The sequence below is a fragment of the Mesocricetus auratus genome, unplaced genomic scaffold, assembly GCF_017639785.1.
Source record: "Mesocricetus auratus isolate SY011 unplaced genomic scaffold, BCM_Maur_2.0 Super-Scaffold_100691, whole genome shotgun sequence".
Taxonomy (NCBI): domain Eukaryota; kingdom Metazoa; phylum Chordata; class Mammalia; order Rodentia; family Cricetidae; genus Mesocricetus; species Mesocricetus auratus.
The window spans coordinates 11,311,207-11,322,934 of NW_024429267.1; the positions used below are offsets into that span (position 1 = coordinate 11,311,207).

The 11,728-nt window shown below is 43.7% G+C and overlaps 1 protein-coding gene across 2 annotated transcripts in view; it reads right to left on the reverse strand.

The window, feature by feature from the left end:
- The window catches only part of LOC101829808 (myocardial zonula adherens protein), an 88,321-nt gene that overhangs the window by 9,756 nt on the left and 66,837 nt on the right, over window positions 1-11,728 (reverse strand). For both annotated transcript variants that reach the window (XM_040740315.1, XM_005075460.4), the window contains exons 11-12: window positions 9,378-9,461; window positions 803-903 (exon numbers count right to left, since the gene is read on the reverse strand). In XM_040740315.1, the coding sequence (XP_040596249.1) occupies window positions 803-903; window positions 9,378-9,461 (185 nt within the window). The remainder of the gene's footprint in view (window positions 1-802; window positions 904-9,377; window positions 9,462-11,728) is intronic.

Here is an 11,728-nt window from a genome sequence, read left to right on the forward strand (position 1 = left end):
GACAGGAACTCAAACAGGGAAGAATCTGGAGGTAGAAGCCGGTGCAGAGGCCACAGAGGGGTGCTGCTTACTAGCGTGCTCAGCCTGCTTATAGAACCCAGGACTGCCAGCCCAGAGGTGGCCCCACCCACAATGGGCTGGGCCCTCCCCATCAATCATTAATTAAGAAAATGACCTACAGGCTTGCCTAGGCCAGATCTTTTGGAGGCATTTTCTCAACTGAGGCTCCCTCCTCTCGGATGATGCTAGCTTGTGTCAAGTTGAAGTAAAAGTAGCCAGCACACAGTCTAAGGAGATTGTTATGATGAACCAGATTCAAACCAGACTTCTGAACATATCAGCTATGATACTAAAGGATGGATGAATTTCGTTCCTCATTTGGGCTCTCCCTCTGAAGGTATCTAGTACACCCCTCCAACATGGTAATTAATGTCTTTCTATATTCTTTCCCTCCGTCCATACACTACTCTGGGCCAGGAACCAATCTCATTTTTCTCTGCAACCTACCTGTCTTCTACAGTTTGCTGGATGCATGGATGGATGGATGGATGGATGCATGGATGGAAGGATGGATGGATGGATGAGCAAAGGTATGCAGAAACTGATAGTTACGGCCTCTTCGGTCCCTCCTTCACTGTCTCCTCCACCCCACACAATCCCTCTCCTACTCAGAAGTCACTGCTTAGCTCTAGAGCTGTATATTTCATAGGAAGAATTTGATGCTGTTCATCACAGCCCAATAAAACAGTTTTCTTAAGTCAAAGAAGGATTTTTGTCAGAGAAACAGGAAATTCCCCATTACCTGGGTAGAAGATCACAGCCCACTCCAACTTCTCTGGTCTCCACTTCAGTCTTGGGCTGGGTTTCTGTCAAGTAGTCCAACCTGCTTTGTAGTTCATTATTCTAGAAATGAGAGGAAGGCGGTTTTAGTGAGTCAAGCCTGCAGCACTGACATCCATCGTGAGGTGTGCCCTTCAGAGTTGGTGTTAAAGAGCTACATGGATTCCGTCCTTATACAAAGCCCTCTGTGTGTACACACTAGCACATCAAGTTGTGTGGAAATGAAGATAACAATGCTGGTCTATAGCATAATCTGCTCTCTTCAGTCAGCAGTTTGTTGTAAGGATGGTGAGATGGCTCAGTGGGTAAAGGTGATGGCTGCCAAGGCTGGTGACCTGAGTTTGAACCCTGCATGGTGGAAGAGAACTAACTCCCACACGTTGTCTTCTGACCTCCACATGAGCTCTATTGCATGTTTGTGAACACACACACACACACACACACATCAATGTGTGTAGATGTCCCCCCAAATTTACTGGGTTTTTTTTGTGTGTCAGCAAACTATGTATAAACTGAATCACAGTCTCCCATTGTGTGATGTACAGTATTTATTTAATTAGTCTCATACAATGGGCAGTTAGATATTTATCACATTTTTGGCATTATAAATATGGTGTAACTCAACTTTTTAACACTCCCTCACTAAGCTGTAAAGTGAGTAAGTCTATTAATTTAATTTAGTGGGAAAAGCCTCTATAACTGGATAATTAGTATTTCATAGGTGTGGAAAAATTCAGGATCTCAAACATATAAACTAGAAAGAGCTCCTTGGGATTAAAATTAGCATTATGTATACTTTTCATTTTTTTAGGTTGGAGCCAAACATAGCATAAGCTGATTAGATGACCAGAAACGTGCCTCATGGGGAAAATGACGGACAAAGGGGCAAGAGAGGTGAGGACCGGCCTGGCTCAGCTTCACTTGAGATCAGGAGATCCAGTAGACATCCTCTTCTGGCCTCCAAGGGCATCAGATCCCCTGGAGCTGAATTTACAGGCAGCTGTGAACTGTCTGACACAGGTGTAGGAACTGAACCTGAGTCCTTTGCAAGAGTAGCAAGCACTCTTTTTTTTTTTTTTTTTTTGGTTTTTACGAGACAGGGTTTCTCTGTATTGTTTCGGAGGCTGTCGGTCCAGCCTGGCCTCGAAAGCACAGAGATCCGCCTGCCTCTGCCTCCCGAGTGCTGGGATTAAAGGCGTGCGCCACCAACGCCCGGCTGCAAGCACTCTTAACTGTGGAGGCATCTCTCAAGTTTTTTTTAACTTATTTTTTTTATAATGATAGACTCAATTTTAAAACCATAAAGGCCCTATCTATTTTCTTGACTGGAGTCTTTAAACTCGATATATAACACCTACAAGATAAAATTTGCTGAATAAATGTACAAATGCTCGATGTCCTAGCAACTGAGGCGCTATGACACACCTATGGTTCCACTCTGTCACCCGATCTTTAGAGTGAAAGAAAGGGGCTGCCTTACTGGGGGCGGGCATACTCTTCTGGACTCTCCAATTTATAAGGAAAGAGAAAAGCAAAGAGGTCTTTCTTGCTGGCAACTGCGGCCCCCCTGGCCTGTCCCTCTCCAGTGCAAAGACTTTAACCCTGAAGGTTTCATCAATACCAGGGTGAGGATATACCATCAGGGGCATAAGAGATGGAGTTAGCAAATTTTCCTGGACTGGCATGCAGGGAAGGGTGAACAAGTGGCTCCAAAATGTTCTGTTTAATTTCACAGGGATTCTGTGTATAATGCCAAATACTCTCAGAAGCACAGAAATTAAAAATCAATACTCATGAAAAGTGCATGAAATCAGTAAAACCAATAATGCATATCTTCTGTATATCAGGTTAAAGAAATGCAGCACAAGGCGCATGCCCGTGGCACTTGTTCTTTCTGGGGTACAAACGGAGCAATGTGATTACATTACAAAAATACCACAAGTATTTGAGTGAAACCACAGGGGATATAGCAGAGTGGGAAGAGGGATGAAGTCTCTAGAGAGTGTTGGGAAGAGCACAGGAGATGAGCATCCATGCTGGGCAGCTCACAACCACCTGTAGTTTCAGCTCCAGGATATCTGACGCCCTCTCCTGGCCAAGAAATGGAGCCTTAGCCCACCAAGACAATGAAACAAGTGGAAAGATTAGAATCAGAGTAGCAGGAAACCCCAAATTGTGTTCTGGATTCAGTAGACTTCTCTAGCAGACCTTTGAGCCATGCTCATGACAGGTAAGCTAAAAAAAAAAGTTTGAATCTGAGTGGTAAAGAAGCGAACAAGCCATTACCCATTACAGGCACAGCAGGAAGTGGCTGGGTTCAAACAAATTCATTTGCTTTTAATAAAAAGATCCCCACTGCTCTTTAGAACATTGATACAGAATCGAAAGCAGTGGTTCTCAATCTGTGGGTCGCAGCCTCTCTGGGATCGAACAACCTTTTCACACGGGTTACCTAAGACCATGGGAGACACAGATGTTTACATTACAATTCACAACAGTAGCAAAATTGTTGCGAAGTAGCAATAAACATCATTTTATGTTTGGAATGTCACCACAGCATGAGGACCTGTATTAAAGGGTTGTAGTGTTAGGAAGGTTGAGAACCACGGCTCTAAAGTCCCCACGTTAAAGGTCTCACAATGCCTGGCTTAGAAACCAAAGTCACACGGCATATGAAAAAGTAGAGCATATGAAAATTCGGGGAGATGTGACCTGTTCTCAGGTGAATAGGGATGGACAGACAATAGTCCTGATGTGACTCAGATACTGGACTTTTCAGGCAAGGATTTGACTGTATTCATCATAACTGTGACTAAGAGACAACAGAAAATATGGTCATAGGTAATGAACTAGTAAAGAAAAATAAAAAAAGATCCATGAACGATTCACCTGGGGATGTCAGAATAGAGAAGTACAACACTTAAAATTTATTATTATTATTATTATTATTATTATTATTATTATTATTATTATCATCTTATGTAGACTTAGGGAAAGTGGGGAGTTGGTAAAGGAAGAACCAGTACATCTAAAGGTACATTAATAGAAATCATCCAGTTAAAAGAAGTTAGGGCTGGGGAGATGGCTCAGTGAATGAAGTGTTTGCCTTATAAGCAAGAAGACTTGAGTTGGGTCCCCAGAACCCATATAAAAAAGGCCAGTGCTAGGAAACGGATATGGGAGGAGCTTGGGGGCTCAACTGCCAGGTAGTCTCACCAAATCAGTGAGATCCAGGATCGTTGAAAATTCCTGTCTTAAAAAATAAAATAAGGTGGAGAAAGCTGAAGAAAGACATCCAAGGTAGGTATCTAGACAGACAGACAGACAGACAGACAGACACACACACACACACACACACACACACACACACACACACACCATGGGAGTTAAAGACAGAACAACTAGCAGAACTTTATGGAACGGTGCTGTGGTTGTTAAAGGCCTAACGGTGCTGCTGGAACCACAGAAAAGAAAGTGAGGGGAACAAAGGTGGCAAAATTAAAACCCAGCAAGGCAGAATAAACATCCAATCACAGCACACAGAGACATGGGACCAGACGTTCAAGATCATCCTTGGCTACATGAGACCCCACCTCAAAGAGAAAAGAGTAGGAAATAGTCCAAAGTCATCTTATAATAGAAAAGTAGTGTTTCTGTAAGATATGCTAACATTTTGTTGACTTTTTAAACTAGGAAGCATTTATACAGCTACGTAGCTTATCGTGTATGAATTGCATGCCCGTTTATAACATCGCTGTACTAAGTTGGAAAGAATAATACAAAGAAGTGAGAGGCAGTTGAAGTGAAATGACTGAGCTCTGTAGAAGCTTCTAGGACTGACGGGCAATGTGCTGGTTTTCCTGCTTTCAAACACCACCACCTTGTGTTTATATGTGTAATGAGAACCTCTGTGTGGGCACGGAGGTTTACACGCCTTCTGGGAGGAAAGAACTAGCATGGCCGCTCTAGGTGTACGCACGCACGCATGCACTCACACATGGGCAGCAGTCACCTTCCTCTCTCTCCAAGCTCCCCTCAGACTCAGGGAAGCCAGTAACTGACTCAGAAACCTAGATGAGAACACGCCCAAAAAATGCATGTGGGGAGCCATGTGCCAGGTAATGCAGCCACAACGCCACCCAGGAAACTTAGGAGAGCCCTAGTAGTGTTCCCCAGACTCAGAGAGGCATGTGCCTGCACTGTGCATGTTAAGGACAGGATGGACACAAGCCAGACTTTGGATTCATGTCCTGTGACTCTTCATTGTCACTGTAAGTTCACGATTTTCAGCAAGGAAAAACAGAATCCAGTCCACAAGGCTTAGCCACTCACTGAAGACCAGCCCTCTAATTTTACTTTAGGACATTCTTTTTTAAGATTTATTCTCTTTTATATGTATTAGTGTTTGCCTGAATCTGTGCATTCATGGAGTGTGTGCCTGGTGCCCAAGGAGGACAGAAGAAGGGGCCGGATGCCCTGGAATTGGAGTTAGAGACTGTTGTAGCCACCATGTAGGTTCAGGGAATTGAACCTGGGTCAGCTGTTCTTAACTATAGCCTCTTTATTTTGAGAATTATTCTTAAAAGTGTTTTTATTACCTCTCTCTCTCTCTCTCTCTCTCTCTCTCTCTCTCTCTCTCTCTCTGTGTGTGTGTGTGTGTGTGTGTGTACCTGTGGATGTCAGAGGGCAACTTACAGAATCAGTTCTTTCCTTCTACAATATGGGTCCAAGAGATGTACTTTTACCCATTGAGCATTATTGCTGACTCAGAGCATTTGAAAAGTTTAAATTTTTATTTGTGAGCATTGTGTATGTCTACATGTGCATGTGGATCCCCAGAAGAGGGCATCAGGTCCCCTGGAGCTGGAGTTATTGGTACCTATGAATCATCTGATGTGGGTGCTGGGAACTAAACTCCAGTCCTCTGCAAGTACAGCAAGTTCTCTGAAATACTGAGTCATCTCTCCAGCCCAGAACATTTTTTTAAAATATCAGAAATAGGAAATAGATTATCTTTTCTCCAGAAGGTAAGTAAACAAAAAGTTGTTTGGGAGGAAAAAAAAAAGAATAAAGCCAGGCCAAAAGGAGCTTTTGAGAATCTGGTGTGTATTTTTGATGTATGTGTGCACGTAAAACCTAATAATTTTAAACAACAGTTAAGAGTGAAAAAAAAAAACAAGGAGTAATTGATAGTTTCTATTTGAAAGGGAAAGAAGATTGTAAACCACCACCCATGAGCCCAGGACCAGGCACTGAATGTTCCCCTGGACTGTTTGTCTAATGTCTTGATGTGGTTTGCAGGGGGTGGGGGCGGGACAGCAAGCTTTCTGACGTCAAAAATAAAAGCAATCTCAGAGGTGACGTGAGTCCTCTCTCCCTCCTCTTGCCCTTTTTAAAGATGGAGTCACTAAGCCGAAGCCATGAGTGGAGGGATCTGTTCATGCTCATTTACAAACAATGATGAAATGTGCATGGGTCAGAATCTAGTCTCCCACCAGACGCATACACTTTTAAAGATTGCAACCCAACTGTCATCTGCAAGATTCAAGCTTGAGAACAATGCCATTGAGTGACCAAAAAAAATCACAAAATAAATCTCAATTTTATGTGTGTTTATATATGTACAGCTGCATGTGTGTTCCTGTGGAAGTGAGAGATCAACTTCAGCTATCATTTTCCAGGAACTATCAACCTTGTGGTTTTCAGACACAGTCTCTCAAGGGCCTGGAGCTCACTAAGTAACGTAGGCTGGCTGGACAGAAAGTCCTAGGAGTCATCTGTCTCAGGGTCACCACTCCCTGCCTGGTACATGGGTTCTGGGGACTGAATCAGGTCCTCCTGCTCGAAAGTGAGCTTTCTCCTTATAATGCTTTAAGGAAACAAGATCATTGGTGTAAGGAACAGGTCAGGAGGGAGAGAGAGGTGGGGAGAGGGAGGAAGCTGGGTGTCATGAAATATGCCTGTAATCCCAGCTCTGGAGAACTGGAGACAGGAGAATCGCTGGGCTCACTGACCAGTCATCCTAACTTACTGGTACATTCCATGCTAGTGGGAAATTCTGTCTCAAAAGAGGCAGACAGTTCTCCCAAGGAATGATATCCAAGGTTGTTGTCTTCTAGTCTATACATACATACATACACAATACTGAAATAAAAAAGTAGTAGCCTTAGGAAGGTTAAAAAAATTTAAGGATATAATAAGTTAAATTTGTGATAGTTAATATTTTAGAATACTTCAGTCCAACTGCACTGAAACTTTTTCATGTGACTTATTTTGTCAGCAATATTGGAAGTCAATATGGAAGGTGGTCAAGAGAACTGGCCATGTTTGCCCTGAATTTAGATAATTAAAGGAAGGTTAATGATCTTTACAGTCAGTGTTCAAATGCTTAAGGAAGACTGGATTCCCAGTCTTGTTCTGCGATAGGTGTAGTTGACACTGCAGGGCCCTCCTGCACCCTCTGATGCTCACGGCCTCCCGACACACATCACCTCCTCAGTCTTCACCTGGGCTTTCCTGTGATCACCACAGGAAAAGTGACCCTGCCTAGGTGGTCAAATGGCCACAACCCCAGAAGCAGACCCTAGCCACTGTCTGGTGGCATCAGTGAGTGCTCAGTCTGCTGGAGATAACTCAAGCTAGTTCCCTTCCATGTCCCAGAGACCCCAAGTGCCATGTGCCTCGGCTGCCCACAGAGGTCAGCTTTCTTTCCCAACTGCATCTCCCCCATTCCATACTGGGGCCTCCTGGAATCACCTTCCAACGCTACCTCATATCCACATCACAAAAGCCCAAACCATGAGCTGAGCTGGAGTCGTCTGAACATTCAGCAAAGCATACGTTTGCAAGCCCCTCCCATAGACCTCTGCTAGGGACTCTTGACTGTACTAGGGAAAATGTGCACTGCACTTCCACCCCCAGTACACCCAGGGCTATGGCTGCAGAACGGGGTGGGGGCAGCACACACCTGTAACCCTGCAATTAGAAAGTGGAGTCAGAAAAGCATGTGTTCAAGGTCACCCTTGGCGACATATAGGGTTTGAGGCCAGCCTGGGCTACTTGAGATACTATCTTTTAAAAAAAAATCTGGTGCTGGGTCCATTGACCAAGGAGGAGACAGCATGTGTGGGAATAAAAAAATATCCACTTACTCAGCTTTAAGACACTGAGACTTATGGGTCTTCAGTCTGATACCAGGTCTCTAGAGACCATGGAGGCTCCTGGTTTATGGAAGCCGTAGACAGTCCCTCCACCAAAGTAAATGATGGCCTGGCTCACCATCATGCCTGCAAGCGTGCAGCGAGGAGGTAGGCTCTAGATTCAGACTCGCAATCTCTACTGTAAGTGTGGAAGTATTTTCTTAAAATTTAGTCCCTTGTCTTAAAACATGGGATATCTAATTTATTCAGAGAGCAGCACTTTCAATAATCTAAGAGTAGAACACTCACTCACTATGCCAGGCATTTCCTTACAGTCTGGGTTGTGAACCTAACCTTTAATGGCCGATCCATCTTTCCAGACTGTGCCAAACATTTCCTATGTGCTCTCACAGGGCTGCCACACACTGTCCCACACAGGTATAGTCATGATTTCTTTGTAGAGATAAGAGACCTTCCTGATCACCCTGTCAATAAGCAGTTGAGTGCCCCGGCAGGATATATTTGGTTCTACTCTTTGTGCCTATGTTATACAGAACATAGGAAAAGCAATGCCCAGCACACAGTAGGCACTCAACAAATGCCATCTTACTTTTCTCCTGGCTTCACTGTTGTTTCCTGGGCTGTCTTATGGGGGAAAGGCTATGGAGAGGGACAGTGACGAGGATGGGTGCTTGGCAAACCAGTTCTTCATGGAGCCAAAGAAGACAAAGGCTCAATGCCAAGTTCTTAATAAACTTGGAGCCTACAGGGAAGATGGATTTCAGCTCCTTCTATTAATACCCAGTGTCCTAAGGTTCTTCCAGCTCAGAATTTTTTCCCTGGAACTGCCACAGAATCCCTTAAAACGCCTTTCAGAAGACCAGAGGCAAGACTATGAAGCAACTCTAAGTTGCAGGTAAAACGGGTTGGGTTGGGAGTCTGTTCTCCAACAGGGAGACTGGGTTTTTTTAGGCTGGGTGATGCCATTTCCTTTTCTGCCTGATTTTCCATTTCATAGAGAAATCACAATGCTCCTCTGGATGTTTTAAGAGTTTGCCAAGAAAACCATGTGAGGGATGTATGTGTAGGTCATTCACAGATTATAAAGCCCCATACACTCATACTGCCAGCGTATCAGACTTGCTGGGAGAATTCTTGAAGAAGACACAACACACTATTTGAAAGCGCAGCCACGAGTAGCAGGCTGGAGCATGGAGAGGGAGAGGGTAGAGAAAAAAGAGCTGTCAGAGCTCCTTTGCAGAGCTGGCAGTTAACCTTCAATCAATTTTACAAGGCCAGGAAATAGCCATATTTTTAATTAAGTGTCCACAGCAGGATCAGCAACATAAAATTTAATGGCAGGGAAGACACCAACTTGAAAGAGCCGTAGCCTCTTACCTCTCCTTCCAGGAAAGAGATTTTTTCTAAAAGCTGCAATATTAGGAGCTGCTTCTGTTGCACTTTTTTCTTTAATGATTCAATCTAGAAAGAGACAAGAGGAAGATCGTTAGATGAAAATGCTGAACTGTACAATAGCAAGGTAATCAGTGGGCAGAAATGCTTTTGCTTGTTTGCATAGAACCTGTGTGCAGATTGCTTTTTGACTTAATTTTTTTTCTTTTTGAGGCAGGGTGGGTCTCATTTTGCTATATAGCTAGACTGGTCTCCAATTGCTGTATAGCTAGACAGGACCTTGAGCCTCTGATCTTCTTGCCTCTACCTCCTGGGAGCTAGGATTTCATGTGTGTACCACCACATCTGTTTTATGGGGTGCTGGGGGTACAACTTGGGGCTTTGTGCACATCAGGTAAGCATTCTACCCACTGAGCTACGTCGTAGCCCTTTTTTGTGGATTCTGCTTCCTGGATCACAGCTGACCTGAGACTCTCTGACAACAGGGGGTTCTGAGACCCAGGGATATCCTGTTAGGTTTGTATAGCCAACCCCTCCACACCACTGTGCTATTTGGATAAGATCCCCTTGCAGTTCAGGGAGTGCTTCAGGACAGACACAAACAAGTCAACAAAGATGGCATCTAGCTTGGATTAATGAAGCACCTACATTTTAAACATTTGGTTACCTCTCTTAATACATTTGTATCTGACCAACCAGGTATCAAATGTTTGTTTGGGGGGGGAAGGATCACTAAAATTACTCATGGAATTCAGAGGGTTAAGGACTCATGAAGGTTACAGTAGGCAGGAGCAGCTCCAACAAGCAGACCTGAGTTGCACTGTCACCTGTTACACCTGTAACTGTTACACATGTTACACCTGTAACATCTTGTACACACCCTGGAGTCCTCTTGGCTTTTCACTCAGGTATCTTGTTTCCTGGGACAGAGCAGAGGGCCTCCAAAGGCAAGAACCAGGGTACTCTGTGCCAGGTCATGTCTTGAACAAAAGTGAGATCAGTATGCAGACTCAATCACTGGCATGCTACATTTCCAGCAAGCTTGTGTATTTGGGCATCAGGACATCCATTTATAAAAATTCCTCAGTGCAAAGTGATAGAATTCCCATGGAACAGAACCAAGTGACACCTGGGAAAGCATATGCATGTGGATTGTTTGATCCAGAAATACAATTTCTATGCATATATCCCAAACATACATTGGACAAATTATAAATGACTTGAACGTATGACTTTTGGTTTTAGAAACCACAAAACCAATTCCATCAGTAAGTGACTAGATGAACAACCTGCACTATACCCTGCCAGTGAAGGTCTAGGAAACCTTCAAAAATAAGGATCTCTTACATACTGATATGAGAAACTTTAAATTAACTAATTTAATGGTGTATGGGTGCTTTGCCTGAAATGTATGTATGCGCATCACATTTGTGGACTCTCCAAAGAAGCCAGAAGAGGGCGTCAGATCCCTGGGACTGGAGTTAACAAGAGGTGGACTGCTGAGAATCAAGCCTGGGTCCTCTGCAAGAACAGCCAGTGCTCCTAACTGCTGAGCCATCTTTCCAGCACCAACTTTAGAAATGTGAGAATGTGTGTTGTGGCTGGAACAAAGCAGCAGGAAAGATAGTCTGAAAAATCGTATTATGCCCAGTACTAACTGATACTAAGGATTGTCATTGTGTTAGGTGTGATGACAACATTGTGATTATCTTAGAACAGTGTACGTTTTAGACAGGCACTGTGCATGTGCAGGAGACTTCACACATGAGCTAGGATTTGCTTTAGCATGGAACATGGGAAAGGAGAAAAGAGGAGTGAAGAAAACCAATGTGGCTGAATGGGTCATTTGTTAAACCTGGAATGAGCCTATTGGGCTTCACTGATATTCTCTTTGTGCTGGGTGAACTGGGCACTTATTTATTCATTTTGAGACGGAGTCTCTAACCCAGGCTGGGTTCAAACTCTCTGTGTAGCTTACAGCCTCAAACCCTTGACCCTACTGCTAAGATTACAGGCTGCAACATCACACTTAGTTTTATGCTGTGCTGGGGATCAAACCTAGGACCTCCTACATACCAGGTGATCATTCTGTCAACTGACCTACATTCCCTGCCTGCATGTGACATTTTTACTATAAGACAATTTTCATGTGATATCAAGATATATAACCCTATGGAAAGAAAAGCTAGCCATATAAAATAGAACCATTTAAACATACATAAGGTTTTTAATAACTAAAAAATTAAAGAGAGTAACAAGTTGCCTTAATACCTCTGAAATCTGGCCCTAAGTAGTGCCTCTGGAAGGCAACGCTGGTGAGCCTGAGAGGGACAGAC